This window comes from Symsagittifera roscoffensis, chromosome 2 (assembly GCF_963678635.1).
Source record: "Symsagittifera roscoffensis chromosome 2, txSymRosc1.1, whole genome shotgun sequence".
In the NCBI taxonomy this organism is placed as follows: Eukaryota; Metazoa; Xenacoelomorpha; order Acoela; family Convolutidae; genus Symsagittifera; species Symsagittifera roscoffensis.
In genome coordinates, this window is record NC_087063.1 from 13,194,269 (window position 1) to 13,210,668 (window position 16,400).

At 38.6% G+C, this 16,400-nt stretch overlaps 2 protein-coding genes across 3 annotated transcripts; both read left to right on the forward strand.

The window, feature by feature from the left end:
- The first annotated feature begins 6,099 nt into the window (after positions 1-6,099).
- Positions 6,100-10,264, forward strand: LOC134839839 (PIN2/TERF1-interacting telomerase inhibitor 1-like). The gene is made up of 2 exons (XM_063855463.1): positions 6,100-6,387; positions 9,600-10,264. The coding sequence occupies exons 1-2, from the start codon at positions 6,148-6,150 to the stop codon at positions 10,143-10,145; spliced, it is 786 nt and encodes a 261-aa protein (XP_063711533.1). The 5' UTR covers positions 6,100-6,147; the 3' UTR covers positions 10,146-10,264.
- A 3,880-nt stretch (positions 10,265-14,144) lies between these two features.
- On the forward strand, positions 14,145-16,126 carry LOC134840098 (inorganic pyrophosphatase-like). Of its 2 annotated transcripts, none has more exons than XM_063855790.1 (3): positions 14,145-14,176; positions 14,377-15,130; positions 15,314-16,126. In XM_063855790.1, the coding sequence occupies exons 2-3, from the start codon at positions 14,389-14,391 to the stop codon at positions 15,865-15,867; spliced, it is 1,296 nt and encodes a 431-aa protein (XP_063711860.1). In that variant the 5' UTR covers positions 14,145-14,176; positions 14,377-14,388; the 3' UTR covers positions 15,868-16,126. The 2 variants fall into 2 exon arrangements, with proteins under 2 accessions (XP_063711860.1, XP_063711859.1); XM_063855789.1 differs by lacking the exon at positions 14,145-14,176 and adding an exon at positions 14,217-14,293.
- Positions 16,127-16,400: the final 274 nt, after the last annotated feature.

The following is a 16,400-nucleotide window of genomic DNA, read 5'->3' on the forward strand; positions in this document are numbered from 1 at the left end:
CATCGCCTGGTGCCCCTGCACCCCTGATCCGAAACGGTTTAACAAGATTTCGAAGATTTTCTCAGCAGTGTCACGTTGATATTGCTTCTTGGCCATGACACAGTTCAGGGCTGTCCCTTCCAAGTTGCTGGTGAGCGCACTGCATTCCTGTCTCTCCGACAAGTCCTCTTCCTCGAAATCTAGCTTCATTACCTCTATCCAGGTGTCAATACAGCCATCAGATTCATCTTTATAGCATCTTGGTTTATTAAAGACTCTTCTGGACTTCTCACTGCGTTCATTGGTTCTGGATAACCTTGTAAGGAATGTCTCCAAAGACCTGTTTAGGGGTTCAAATACTGTGTCCATTGCCGTAGCATCCCTTGAGTGTCCCGCCTGAGTGTCCTCACACCTCGTCTGAGGCTCTGTATGCGGTGCATCCCTGCAATCCGAATCGCCGTGAGTGTTTCCCGCTTGGCCCACATGACTCCTCCTCGGGCTCGCATGCCCCCTGTTACCGGAATCGCTTCTCCCAGTCGCATGTGTGCTTGCGTTGGTCGTTCGTTAGAGGTTTGTCTGTTCCCCGTTGAACTTGCTCTACTGTTCGGGCCCCATGCTCCATTACCCCTTGTGGCATAGCTTGATGAACTGCCCCTGCCTCTAGTGGATCCATACGTCTTCCTCTTTTGATGTTCATTGAAGTTCACCCTCGGTTCCCTGCTGGGACCTCCCGAGTTCGGTTCTCCTTCTTTTGGTCCACTCTTGCTGCTTAGTAGCCCGTCCAACCTATCCATGATAGCCTGAGTTCGCCTCTCCATCATCGCGTCTATCTTCGTGTCAAGAGTCCCAAGAGACAGACTGCTCTTGCTGAAATCTTAACTTCTCCATGTCGTCTCTTAAGCGTAACTCTCTTTGTTCCGCCTCTCTTGTCATTCGCGACAAGTTCTTCGCCATATGCTCGTTCGTTCTTTCTTTCAAGCATTTTCGCTCCTGCCAACTTCTTGTCTATTGCGGTTTATTTCTTCCCGCAGACTTTCTCTTTCAATGTGAACTGCCCTTTCTAGTTCACACATTCTTATGGACATCTGTTCATTTTGTTCTCCTAAACTGTCCACTATGTTGTTTAAGGCTTCTTCTAGTGCTGCCCCGTTATTCACGAGTGGCGTTTCTAGTGGCGGTGCAACCCTGTCGGTCCCAGGTAGATTCGTGCTGGTCGAGATCCGGGCCTTGACTCTCTGTCTCGGCGTCTTTTCCTTATCTATTTCAGGATCCGATAACGCGTTGCCTAGCCCTCTGGTTCTACTCTCTCCAGTTTGTAGCTCTGAACTTGTCATAATCGCGAAGTCTTCTGACTGGCCCGGTGTGTTTGCCTCTTTGCTTATCGTTGTCACTACACCAAATTTGTCCATGGTTCCAGTCTCTCTTCCGACGTATGCCTCATTCTCCTGGATCGAACTATTGAGGCTGACTTGAGATCCAAAGTCCCCTTGCTCCTCTTCATCCTCTTCCTCCTGGAATTCAACTTCGTTTCCTGCGCCTCCTCCCATGGTGAATGGAAAGATGTTGCTGAAGGTGTTCTTAATTCTTTCTGAGAACGATGATGACGTTGTTTGTTTCCCAGTTCCGCCTGCCATCATAGTGTTGTCTGTCGGAGATCTTCTCGTTGCCGCTACTTCAGTTGAGATGTCGGACAATTCCGACATCTCTTCTCGATCCAGTGTCCCGATGGAAGTGGCAAAATCATGGCCTTGTTCTACCGGAGTAGATTCACTTGCCAGCCTTTCCACCTCTCCCTTCCAGTCCATGTAATTCCTGGTTGTCGTTCATGGCATGGTCCGTATTGACCTCCACTTCTAACAGTTCTTTTTGCTCTTCTGAGGTCTTCTGACTTCTCGTTTCAACCATTCTGCCTGAAACCGTTTCCCCTTTGTCGGACCGGGATCGCTTGATCCAATCCACAGAAGGAACGGTCATCATTTTTCTTTGCTTTTCAGGTATGAATTTCCTAGAGCTATTACCTATTTTTGGTATCCTTGACTTGTCTAGTCTCATTCTCTTAATGCCTATACACTTAAATCGATTGCTATTGACCTTATAGTTTTATTAACAATAATAATGACACAACACAATAAATTTCACAAGATTCTATTAAATAGTGACCACGAATCCCTGTATGTTATCAGTGTACAGTTTGTGTAAAATTTATTCACACTAACCGATTATCGGTCGTATGATTTGAAAACTAGCACAATATGATGTTATCAGTCAATTTAAAAGATAGTGTACTCACTACCCAATCAAGCACAGTTTATGTAGATTTAAAATCAAACAAAAAATATATATTTAATGACAGAATATGAATACCTCTATGAAAAAAAAACGTATGTGTAATGTACTTTTAGTCGGTCGCAGTACAATAGTCGAACTTGTCTTTTAAAGAAAAAGCTTTCCCTGCTCGGTGCTGCACCAAACAGACAAAACTTTGAAGGCAGTAATTTTCTCAAGTGGGCGTCTATTGCACCCACCGAGTACTGTGTTACCTATCTGCCTTCGGACTGCCCGAGCTAGACCTACTACAATCCTCAGGGCAGTCACTTTTCACAAAAACGTATTGTGTTACAATCCACACCAATGAATTACGCTCTTTTTAGTTTAGACTTAGTGTCGCGAATATCCGAGTTCGGACCTGTTTTGTTTTGGTCTGGTTTTTATTGAAAGGCAAGTTACCAGTGCAGTCACTGATTCCTAGCCTGTCTGCTAATAACCTAATAGCTCTCACTTTAGTCTTTATTTCGCCTACCTAAGTCCTTTAATAAAATAATACCCCTCCGGATTGGCACAAATAGGACCCTTCCAGACTAACAAAATCTAAACCCTTCCGGATTGGGACCCCTCTGAGTTGGTTAATATAAGACCCCTCCGGATTTGGACCCCTCCAATTTAGCAACTATAAGACCCCTCCGGATTCGGACCCCTCCTTATTTGGAAAAAATTTTTTGACCCCTCCGGATTGGGAGCCCTCCGGTTTTGTAAAAGTAGCTTTTCGGAGATTTCCTTCTTTCAACCTATACCCTTCCGGATATGTTCTCCGATGCAATTTTGCTTTTTCATTTAACTAGGAAGGGTATGTACTACTTTCCTAGACCCTTCCGGATTGAAGTTAAGCCTCTTATTTGACAATTCACACTAACGGTGAAGGGTCTTATCGCTCGCCTAACTTCGGCTCGATTAAGGTTTTGCTGTGCCCCTAGCCTTCCCTTTTCGTCTGGAACAGCCTAAAGTTACATTATTCAACCGCTAATACCTTTTGGTAGGGGTATAAGGGCTTTTCTAAAAGAAATTTACAAAACGTGAAGGGTCTACCTTCCTAAATTGGTGAATTTGCTAAAAACAATCTCAAAAAATTTTCTCGCTTACTTTTCCGAAAAACTACTTTGTCCCTATCAGTAAGCTCAGCTAATTTCTGATCTATTGGTACCAAGATCAACTCGATATGCCTAGTAGTTCTAAAGTTATTAACCAAAACGTCTTTTCTCTAAACTCAAAAATTTTCTCTCTTATAGGTTCCGCCTAACTTTTTCCACAAATCTGGTCGTTTTGACCTAAAATTTATTGATCCGAGCTCAGAAGGCCTATACTCTTCTAGTTCAATGAAAAAGACCCGATCTAAAACGCTTTAGTTGAAAAAATTTGCGAAAAACTATGCTACCTGTACCCCTCCGGATTGATGAATCCACCAAATCAAACACGTTAACTTCGATTTCTCTGCAACCCGGAAAGCTTTCGGGTAGTGGGTTTTAAAATTTGTAGATTCACTAGTGGACGTTGTCCGAACAACTATTTTTACTGTTCTAACTCAAAAATTTCAAAAAATGTTCTGAATTTTTAGTGTTTCGTTTTCTCAAAAATCACGAAATTTCGGTTTTCGGTACCAAAATAGTTCCAACCACTTTCGAACTAAACTTAACCGGTTCTATGTATTATGGTAGTGCAGTTACGATGTAACACACTAACTTAGCGCTTTTTTCCGTTTCAAAAAATATCGATATTTCAAAAATCGCGACTTGTGGGGGGATCAAAATATCGCTATTTTGACCCTAAAAACCGGTCTGTTTTCGTTGTTTTTCACTGAAAAACGATATAAGACTATTAATATAGGCTTTATAAGTAATAATATTAGTAATACTAAACCCCTTCGGGTTTGTTTAATATCCGAATTAAGGTGCTTAACTCGGATATTTGCAGTTCGGTGAAGGGTCACTACAGTGCAGCACTGTCGAGCCCCCCACAGATTGCTATCTTAATTTTTGTACCAAAAGGGATACAAAACTTGTTAACGATACCCAACAGTCGATTGTTGTTGTCGTTGAGCCCCTTCTTGTTGCTCCTTGTACTGCTTGCCGGATCAGTCTTCTCCCAAGACCCCTCCGAATTGAGCGCAATTTATCATTAACGTGCTTAAATGCTCAAATAACCCTACAGTACAAGCCTGACAAACGGGCTACAAAACTGATCGTAACGATCCTGACTGATATAAATGCCTGTAAAAACAATATATCTATCAACAACAAACGGGAGGGTCGGATCACATCTTGTCTGGGGGGATGATTTCTACTGATTTTTTACTTTTTTACTGTTTTTGGTTTTTTCGGTTATTTTTTTTATGTTTTTTGTTTTTCTTGGGTACTATACTACTTTTTGTTTGGTTTTATATATATCTTTAAGTGTTTTTGGTCACGAACCATTCAGGAAATGACGGGACCGCGAATCCCCCCACCCTTCCTGGTTCGTGAATTTTCGGTCTTAACTAGGTTAAAAAACGTTTCACGGTAATCCGGAAGGCTTCCGCGTTCCAAACTACCCTTCCGCCCCGGTGGTTTAGGCCTGTTACGGGCGTTTATGTGAGCATCCGCTCGGCGCGGAGTGCTCGTTAACGGTTCTGCCGGTCATGATGTTAAAAAAGAATGACACCCAGGAGCGCCATAAAAACATGTATGTAACATTCGCCCGGAAGATACATATCGACGGAAAATAAAACTAAGTCCTAAGACGACTGGCTAACGTCTCAACAGAGCTTTATATGCTTTTCACCGTCTCTACCAAGCCAGTACTTTTCGGTGGTCTTTTCTAACATCGGGTCAACAAAAACGTTACTGCTTTCGGCTTCGGTCAAAACACTCAAATTAACTTAATTACATGCAGAAATAGTGAGCTTATGGCTGGGTCTCAGTATCCCCAGACCACGAGGTCACTCCTAAAAACAGGGCTACTACTATTTATTATATTACTATTGTTTTTGTTCAGTAGATAAAAATCATCATCTCCATCGAAGATGGATCAACCCTTTCCCCCAACTCCTAGCTTCTCATCCCTATCAAAATGAATCCAGTTGTTAATTAAATTCAAATCAGGACATGACAAGAAGCTAAAAGTCTATATAAAAGGATAAAAGTTTCAGTTCCGAAACCCTTCCGGATTCTTGAATCCACTGAATCAAGCACGTTAGACTTGGCTTCTTCGTAATCCGGAAGGCTTTCTTCCACCCTTCACCGTTATCTGCAACGGCCTTGCAACTATTGTAGCGACACAATAGTTGCAACTCGGAGTGCTCTCTGTTAACTCCGTGATTTGTTGTCGTTTTTTCTCACAATTTCCGTACTTCTCGTGATCGCAGCTAATGTTGTTCTGTTTTTCTTCGACCTTTTTGCCAAAATGGCCGTTTCTGACTTTTCTCAGAAATGTTACGTAATCACTTCGAAAATTTAAAAATTAGCAATTCCCGAATCCTTCACGTTTTGTCCCATCGTTCAAATAACGTCGTTAATCCTTTAAAATCACTAATTCGGAAGGCTCGCTGCTAAAATTTCGAATTCCGCAGAGATTGCATTTTTTCACATTCTGGTCGAATGTCACACTAAACAGTTGGTCAACCCGTTTTTTTTTTCTTAGTTACCGCTCGGTATTTGAATTTTTTCAAGGTATTTCTTAAGCAAATTTTTCAATTTAGTTTGTCAAAAAAAATCCACTTCCTTCTTTTTATTCACCTTCTGTAACGCAATTTTTTTGTTGTATCTAATTGTTGTGAAGGTGAGCTTCGCCTCTATCAATGTCTTCAGTTGAGTATTTTCAGATAGATCTGAGTGGCTGCCCTTTCTCCAGCAATTAAATATGCTAGCCGCGCCCAAAAGAAAAAAGAAAGTTTGTTCGATCAACGCTCAGAATAAAAACTGGTACAAGGAGCCGGATCACTTTGGGGCCAAAATGTTGACTAAAATGGGATGGACCGAGGGGAAAGGACTGGGTGCAAAAGAGCAAGGTATCCGCGACTATATTCGAGTGAACCAGAGGACGAATAATACTGGTGTAGGATTTGATCCCTCCTCGCTGAACAAAGTAGCTTTTCATATGGTAGGCTGATTTTATTTTCATAATAACATTTATCTGGGAACAAAGCAATTAACTGGTGATCTAACAGTTAATTACCAGTTAATGTGTTAAAGAAAAATTGAGTTAGCTATTTGGTAAAAAATTAGACCTCGTTGTTTTTGGTAATTTTGTTAAATGTTGATTCTTTCCAAAATGCATGCTAAATTTTTAGAAACAACTGAGTATTTAGATGTCTGAAAAGGTAACTGTTAGAACTAAAACCAAGTAAGCATAAGTTCAGACACAGTTTTAAGGAAAAAGTTTGATTGCGATTGATTGCAGGTGACTGGCTCTGTGAAAATTATAATTGGAAAACTTGCAGTTTATCAAATTAGAAAATTTAATTAATTGTCTACACTTGCAAAAGCAAGTGTCTTCTAATCGGGAAATATACTTTTTCCCGTTAAATTTTTCATATACATTTTCAACTTGCTTTATTAATTAAATCATAACAACTTCCAGGTTCTTTCGCACTTGGCCTAGAGTTAACGCCGTCGCCTTTGCACACTAAGGTCCGAGTTCGAATCCCGATCGGACCTTGTTTGTTTTTAAGAGTTATGAACGTAGTGAAGACTCATATATAGATCTTGGTGATTTTTAAAGGTTTTTTATAGGAAAAAGTCTTAAAATTTGTTCACGCTCAGTTTTGATTTCTTCTCGTTTCCATTGCTAAAAGGAAGGAAAACTCCACTATCGAACTGCAAAAGTGTAAATGTCACGAAAAACGTGATCCATTTCTGGTTTAGAAAGTATTTAATAATCAGATTTTCCAGCGAAATAAACTCTTTACGCATTGATTGAGTGCTTGCATGAAAAAATTGTCAGTAATAAGTTGTTCTAGAAATTCAGGAAAGAGGTTTAAGGCCATCTATTTTGTTTCGAAATTCGTTGGCTAGGTTGTTTTTTACAAAAAACAAGTCAGTTTTTGTCTGTTTTTGCGTTCATTAATTTTTTCTAACCGTCAGTTGGCTATGTTGCAGTAAGTATGCAATTGAAAATTTCTTTCCGGTGAAAATTGATTTGTCGGACTTTGGTTTTTCAGCTCAAGTTTTGTCGGCTTAGCTACCACTGTTTTTTTATTGTACTGTAATCAAATACCATGCTAGTCGCAAGTGTTGTTCATTGTAGCTTCAGGGTGACTTGATAATTATTAAAGTTTTTTTTTCATACAATCATTTTTTTTCAGAAATTTTATCTACTCCATGATTGTTGACTTTGTTTTCACTTCATAAGTTTTGTTTCGTTGCTAATTTAACATTCAAATGTTTTGCGTAGACTTCCTGTTTGATTTATATTTTTTGAGACCCTTAGGAAACTTTTTGCGAAAATTTTTTGAGAAATAACTAAGCTTTTGGGCAAACTCCAATTTTTGAAATTGTGCCTTTTGTCCCGCATAAGCATAACAAATTCAAAAATATCAAACATGTAACTTCAGCTGACCCCTTCGCTTCTGTTTCAAACTTAATTTTTGAAAGACCCTAATTACGCTTGCGATAAGCAAGCCTTATCAAATTCGTTTATAGGCTTTTTCCAGGTTGACTACTTGTCTAACAGAGACACCGAATAAGTGCCAACAGCGAACGTGCACATTAACTGAAATGCTCAATATTTACAAAGCTTATTTTTAAATACTGGTTGCTATAACAGAGTAGTGGATTTTGCATTTTTTTTTCGAACGCGTGTTTGAAGTCTTGTCAGTCCATGTAAGATACACTTGTCACCGTGAATTGTATAGTCTGTCTATATTGTGAACGAGCTGTTGTTCTCAAAATTGTTTCCCTCGGGGGATCGATCCATGGGATAGGTAAGCTTTAACTAGGATAACAACTAGTTAAACAAAATCACTCGTTAGAAATGATCACCTCTTTCATCTCTAACAATGTTTTGACCTCTAGAGAAGTGATCAGATCACCGTTCTATTCATTTTTTTTTGTTGATTGTAAGTTTACCCATCCCAATTCTGCATGATTTCCGTTTGTTTTTGTTTTCGCTTAAAAGGTTCATTTTAGCGGTTTAGGCTAGTATTAGATCGGTTTAGTTGTCTCGTATTACGACGTTTGAAAGGCGAATATGAAGTTATAGGTTTACGTTTGTGTTCAGGGTACCTAAAGTTTGGAACTTTCAACAATTTGACAATTTAACGTTTGCAATTCTGTTTCAAGGTGCTTTCCTCATTGAAATTCTATCGAGACAGACGTATAAAACTTTTGATTCAGCAGTTCTTTTCGACATATTTTTTCAAGTAGCTTTTCTTTCTCTTTCTTTCTACTAGTTTCACATGCTTTAGAGCTGATTTGAATTAACCGGACAAAACAAACTAATTTTGAAATTTCAAACGCATGTTCCTCAAAGTTGTTTACGAATAGACAAAAAGTGAAAAGAACAAAAGTTGTTCAAAATTTCACCAGAATTAATATGGTGCATCTTTTTTGCCGAATTTCTCAACCAAAACTGACCCCAAAATGGGTCATTTTAGCTTTCTTTTAATTCATCAAGAATTGCGCTGAATCTATTTTGTTTATAGATGAGAAAATAATATCACAAGAAGCCTTTTACATAGTTCAAGAGTTTAACCTCCAAAAACCTCTGTAAGAGAATTGATTTTTGCTCGATTGTAATTTTTACGATAAGAAACCAAAATCTTTGCTTAAAAACAAATTTTAAACAATTTGTGCAATTTTTTGGAGATTTAACCCTTCTAGAACTTTTTTGGGTAAAGTAAGAAGCTTCTTATGATATAATTTTTTCATCTATTAACGGAGTAGTTTCAGCGTAATTCTTGATAAATTAAAATAAGCCAAAATGACCCATTTTTGGGGTACGCTTTGGTTGAGAAGTTCGGCAAAAAATTGCACCATATTCATTGTGGTGAAATTCTAAACAACTTTGTTCTCTTCACTTTTTGTCTAATCTTAACTCAATTTGAGAAAAACGCGTTTGAAGATTCAAGTTTTTTCCGGATAATTTAAATTACTCAGTTATTTCCCTGTGTTGAAACTCCTTTACTTTGGTATAAAATCTAAATTATAGGCATTTAAAACCAAAAGATGAATTGAAATTGGTTTAGTGATCTGAAAAGTAAGTCGAAAATCATTAGTTTCTTAAGGAACGTTGAAGTTATAGTTATGTTGAAATTGCTAATCAGTCTGAAAGTGTCATTTTTATATCATATATAATGTTTTTTTTTGTTTCAGGACAACTTCAACTCTATTTTATCGAATTTAACTGTTGTCAAAGTGACAACAGCGCCAGAAATTGGCGAGTGTGGCGCAGAAAAAGTCAGCTCAAAGTCATCTGGATCCTCTCTTGAAAGTAGGCGGCTGCATACATTTGATCGAGTAAGAGTCAAGACGTGCAAGCGCAGGATGGAAAATAAAGTGTTAGCCAATAAAAAGCAGAAAGATTTGGATGTCATTTTAGGAAGAGCTAATCAGTTAATAACTAGTTTGAAGCAAGGTGTTGACGATGGGGAAACAAATAACATTTCCTCAATTAGCGAAAAACGAATCACTTCATTGGAAAAAGAGAGCTTAGACGTCTCAGATGACGACTTTGAATCAGCTGCTAAAAGACCAATGTTCAAACAAACTTCCGCACCTGTTTCGAACAAGCAGGACGCAGAAAATACGGACCAGAAAAATCAGACGCCCGTAGCTGAAGGATACATTCGCAGTTCACTCTCAATAGACGATTATTTCAAGGCGAAAATGAAAGAAAGGAAGCGAAAATTAGGAAAATGATCTTTAGCTGCCACAGGATATCGCGAGGAAAGAATTTAAGGTTTAATTTTTATTTAATCAAAGCCATGGTGCTAGTGGTAGCTGTGCCTATTTGAATTAATTCAACTCTCCCCGATGAATTTTTAACCAAGATGAATACAAAGCATTTGGTTTCAGATCTGAAAATTTACTCTTGATGCCTTACAATATGCTTTTGAAACGGCTGCTTTTTTAGATATCTACTCATCAGTTTTTGATTTTTTATTGCGTTGGCTTATACTTCGGCTGGTTTATTTACTTTTTCGCAGCCAATTTTTGTAGAGAAACTTAAGTCGTTAGGATTTCATTACTCCAGCATTTCACTGATTGGGTCAATAAACTGTCATCATTGGTGTTATGTCGGAAAAGTTAAATATAGAAAAGGCAGCTGTTTTGATTACTTCTTATTACGCTTGCGAGGAAAGTTTCTTGTAATCGGGAACTAGACTTCTTTGGGCCTACTTTAAGTTTAAATGATCTAGACTGGGGTTTGATTCATTGTGGCACTTGTTTTTCCGACAATTGAAAATTGGGAGGAACTTTGTATTCGGGTGTGTTTTAGTTTTTTTTGTTTTCCACGCAAAATGAGCTACAAATAATCATCGGACAGGGTTGAGTGATATATCATATTAATTTCCGATGATTTTTCTGCTTCCTGATTTCCTTCGGTGCTCTGTATTAAGTTTTTGAATGGTAATGCCGCAGCCTGTACCACCAGCTGGCGCAGCTTTTGGGTACACCGAGGTAGATGATGTAGCACGTCAAAACGCGGATACGATAGCGATAGATAATTTCTTTTGGAGAGCGCATAATCATTGGATCATATAAAATTGTTGAAGCAACCACGATGCTCCACGGCAAACGACTTATTCTTTCTATCTAGTCGTTTGCTGTATTTCCAGTATTTGTCATTCAGATGATATTGAACGAGATCATTCGGCTGAGGTTGCACCAGACATCACAGAAAACTATAAGTTCACTAGTTGAAAAATGCAAAATTGTATCGAAGCGCCAACAAATTAATTTGATAATAGTAAGTTAGAATGAAACGCTACTCAGCAGCAGTTAGGAGACGATAGAGGGCAAAAAGAGTCTTCGAAAAAAAAAAACAATTGAAGCTCGGAATGCACAACAAGCATCCGTGCAAAACATTCAATTTTCTCAGCGAAAAAATTACCCTCAAAGGCTGGGTCATTCTAATCCGGACTCCTAAAACTATCCTATCTCTACAACTCAGGACCATTTGTTACTGTGACATCAGTAGCACAATTTTTTTAAAACATTATCACGGGTCCTAATTTTTTTGAGTCTATATGTACATCGTCCACTGCCTTAAAAATTAGCTTAATCACTCAACTTAAATAAAACAACAAGGGAGGAAGAAGCACTACGCTACGTGCCAATCAGTTTACTTATGCAAGGTTCACAGTTTTTGTATAAGATGCATGCCGTTTCCCAAAGGTTTTGGAAATTTAAAATCAGAAAGTAATTCATGATTCTGACATCATGCTTAGTCAATACACACAAATAACTCGCCTCAGGGAAACCAGTTAGGTCGCAAACTGAACCTGAAAAGCAATTCAAATAAGATTTTTCCTATTTTAAAATTAGTTCACTGAATGCATGACATAACCTGCATCATCATTGGTCTTGCCTTTTATAAGAAATATGGCATGCGTTTGACTTATGGCTGGAATTAGGTGGCAAAAATAAGAAAACTCAATTTTGTGTGAATTACGTTCCCCACACGGAGTTTGACAGAGAAAATGAGGTGAGGTTTGATGACATACACGAAAAAACGATGCTTGGTAGTCCGAGTGACCTAATTTTGATTTCCTCGTCATTGATTAAAACTTCTATACTGTAACATTCAAATAAACAAAATTACGATTGCATAAACTGTTGATTACGAACCTTGAAAAAAGCAAAAAAAATCGCGGTTATAGAGAAAAAGTTGACAATCAAAGGGCTGCAGGAGTAATTCATTGAATGAAAAGAAAAAACTTAGGACGTAAATCTCCTTGATGTACATGGCCTTGTTTAAAATAGGGGGGTTAAGTGCCATGTCTTCATATCAGCACCTTGAACACAAAATCGTTCATAGTGTCGAGCATCTTAATCTACACGCAATCCCATTTACAATTTTAAACAAGGATTGCCGTATCAGATTGCTTTGCGATGAAGCTTTTGCGTTGTTCTTTTCTTAATGAAATACTGTTAGAAAATTAAAATTATCTTTATAATAGTAGCACCCGATCTTTGGGTGGACTCGGCCGAAGTGACCTACTTCAATATGCAGTAAATAGCTACAACATTTGCAAATATTGTTCATAAGATGAACTCTTCAACTAAAGACAAGGAAGTTTCAACTTCGAAATATATTCAATAATATGATCTATTCAACTATAGATGTGTCAAGTTCCACCTTGATTGTGCCAACGTTATTACAAGCCGGTTGCTGTGCAAATAGCACAGAATGTTCCCACCATATTAATAAAAAACTAGAAAAAAGGTTTCTTTGGTTATCAATGTCCTTTTAGTGAGTATTGTGATTCGAGAATTATACAAACGCGTGATAGGTTAGTGAATTAGGCAAGATCGACAATATTTTTCTTCAGAAAATGAATTAAAAAAAAGAAAAAAAATGTATTTCAGTTTAAATTAGCCAAAATTTGATGAGATGCTCACAAAACTAATTGAAAGGTAAATGTTATATTTTAAATTTAGTTATCGCTCTTTCTTGCTTTTTCCACTTAATTCCATTACCCTTTCTAGAAAAAATTGCCAGAATTTGAGACACAAAAATGGCAAAAAAAGAAAGCGTCTCGTTCGGAGATCAATTTGGCTGAACATTCTCTGCTATTTGCAAAGCAATCTGATACTCTTTAAGAGTTGATAATCGTAAATCAGACTCTTATATAGGTATTGATGCTTTTTTTAAGGAAAAGTCTGCTCTTTTTCCTTTTCTCCCCACGTTGCAGGAGCAGCGATTTTATGGTGTAACGAGAGATTTTAGAAAGTTGAGTATGATAACCAAGTATGTTTTTCGTGGCATATTAAGTTCTGATGTCAATTTTGATAACATTCGGATAATGCGAACAATAATTTGGTTTGTAAAAATATGAAGAGGGGAAACAGCAGAAAAGTCTTTTTCGCGGTTTGACTTCTTTCCAAGCTCATTTCATTTTCTTTGCTAAGAGGAAGTCATCTTCTACTATTTAACAGTAAAAGTGTAAAGGTCACTAAAAACGTCATTGACTTCTAATTTCGAAAAAGGATTTTCGCAAAAACGTGTCAGATTTCCCAGTAAAAAGTTTACGTATTGATCCAGTTTTCTCAAACTGGCTTAATTTTATCGAAAAAGTATCGATCATAAACTGTTTTTAGCAATTCAAAGAGCTGTACTGGTATCTATTTTTTTTCTGAAATTTGAAAGTTTCTATTTTTTCAAAAACGAAACATGGGTACACTTGCGTTCATCGACTGTTTTCCGACTGTCTGTTGGCTATGTTCTTTACTTTTGGTGTACCTTAGAAAAAAATAGTTCAAAATATTAGCTTTGAAGCTATTTCTTTTTATTTTGAGTTGGTTTGACAGGGGCGTCTAAATCATTTATCACTTCGTTTGATGCATTTCATCCGAAACTGAATGGTATCTGAAAAAGGTAAGTTGTTCAATTAGATATCGCCCGAGTACCCACCGATTACTGAGCAATCAAGAATATATTTGTCTGGCTAAGGTGTGATTAGACAATCTGATGTAAAAATTGAACACAGAGCAACTGAAGTTTAAAACTGGACCCGTAAGCCGCACTCCCACGTGGTCCAAAAATTAATCAATTGGTTTGAGCTGTTCATGTTATGGTGAGGGTTACAGAATCTGTTCTTGTAGTTTATTCAAGGTCTGTTCAAACTGCGAGCCTTCTGTTCTCATGGTGGTACATTGCTTAATCAAGTGAGATATTTCAAAGAATGAGTTAGTGGTCGATTAACCTAGCCTGTGATTTGGGTTGTGTAAGTATGGTATTTGTTGGTGTTTTCTAAACATTTAGTCTTATCAGCTGCTATGTGTGTTTTACGGTCCTAATCTACCTCTGAATTAAGCAATCAAAACGTTCTGCTTGATATTTGGTAAGGTAAACCTGTGCTGATTAATAGCCAAATTGGCCTACATGTTTGGTCACTTTATGCAATTCACAGTAGTTCCGTTTCAGGTCTTGTCTTGTATGATCTATGCTTGTGCTGCCACTGCTATCTGTATACGTGCAACTTCTGGTCTGACTGTTGTGAATGCTTTGCATTTATTGACCACTCCAACTAAATCTGTTCTGACGCGAGTTTCATTCAACATATCGACCACTAGAATGACGACAGCAGCAGCTAGGTACCCTCTAGAGCCTAGAGGCAAACTATACACTGAGAGTTATCGACTCTTTTTCAAAAATGAACACGGCCAACCCATTTCGCCCTTCCACGACATTCCTCTCAGAGCATCCGAGGAGGAAAATGATGTTTTCAATATGGTCGTCGAGGTGCCCAGGTGGACAAATGCTAAGATGGAAATCAGCAAATCTGAGCTTCTTAACCCAATTGTGCAAGACGTGAAGAAAGGAAAGATGAGGTTTGTGTCCAATGTCTTCCCACACAAGGGTTATATCTGGAATTACGGGGCGTTTCCCCAGACATGGGAAGATCCTAAAATCGAGCACCCCGGAACATGTGCGAAAGGTGACGACGACCCACTGGACGTGTGTGACATCAGCTCCTTGGTTGTTCCGCAGGGATCCGTCATTCAAGTGAAAGCCCTAGGAATTCTGGCGATGATTGACGAGGGAGAGACGGACTGGAAAGTGATTGCGATCAATACGCAGGATCCTCTCGCACAACACATGAAAGATATTGCGGACGTTGAAAAGTTCAAGCCTGGTCTTCTTCACGCAACTCTAGAGTGGTTCAAGTACTACAAAGGTAATTTCGAATGATATGCACCCCTATTAAGACATGTTATTTGATTGCATTAGTTTCAGGCTTGGCATTTACTGAATCTTATATGCTATTCATGAAATAGGGACCATAACTGTAGGTGTAATTTTTGGTTGCGAAGTTCAGTAATTCAACCATTTTGCAAGAAAAAGTCGGCGTTCTTTTTAGTTCCCGACGGAAAACCTACAAACGCTTTTGGCTTCAAGAACAAGTTCAGGAACCAGCAATTCGCTCTTGAAATTATCCACGAAACACACGACTACTGGAAAAGGCTACTGGGCCTGGACGGAGCCGAACCCCAGTCGGATGAAGACTGTGGTATTAAACGTGCCTCGACGTGCATGGCCGAATCTAGATATAATATTGGAGTCGAGGAGGCGCAAAATTTTGTAGACAGCTGCGCTGAATTCGATAGAGAGGAAGCTCCGATCGAAGACTCGAAAGCGACTGAGTTCTTTTTCATTAACGCCGCTTCCGTTCTTACCACGAGTGAAGTGACGGCGGAGAGCGGTCAAGGGGATGCACCCGTAGAAAATGGAAATGATGGGCAATCGGAAGAACCTAGTGCTGAAAATGGAGCAATTGAGGAGCAAAATGGACCAGAGGCGAATTCCACTGATCACGCTGCAGGTGACGCAGCCGGCGAAGACCAGTCGATTCCGACCAAAACTGTGGAGGAGTCACCGGCACCTGAGGAAAACGCGGAGACAAATGAGAACTAAAACTGAAAACTGTTTGAAAATAAAGCTGCTAATTTGTGGGCGCTGAATGTTTTAAGTGTCGATAATTATTTAAATCACTAACGAATGTATGAGCTAAATAAAGTATGCTGAGTTAATGAAAACATTGTTTCCGTTCACGAATCCTGGTCACGCTGTAAAGAAAATCCTTGCGTTACATTGGCTTATGTTGAATTCGTCGTTTGATTTGTTAATTCGGATTGATTTGAAACTAAGTTAAAATTTATTATTTGATTTCGTAGATTAGTTTTGTGAGATTTGTAGCTGATGTGCTACTCAAAAAAGAGCCCAGTGAATAGTTTTTTACCTTACCCTAGCCTGCATCACATTATTATTCAGTCGAAGCATACTCTTGTTAGCGGAATTTGAGTGATGCGGAATTTTTTGAGGGTGTATGAACGATGTGAAGATTCTAATAAAGGTCGTGATGATTTTTTTCAGGAAAAGTGTTCATTTTGAAAGTGTTCTTTTATTGCGGTATGTGCATAAGATCAATAACCAGCTCTTAAGTACAG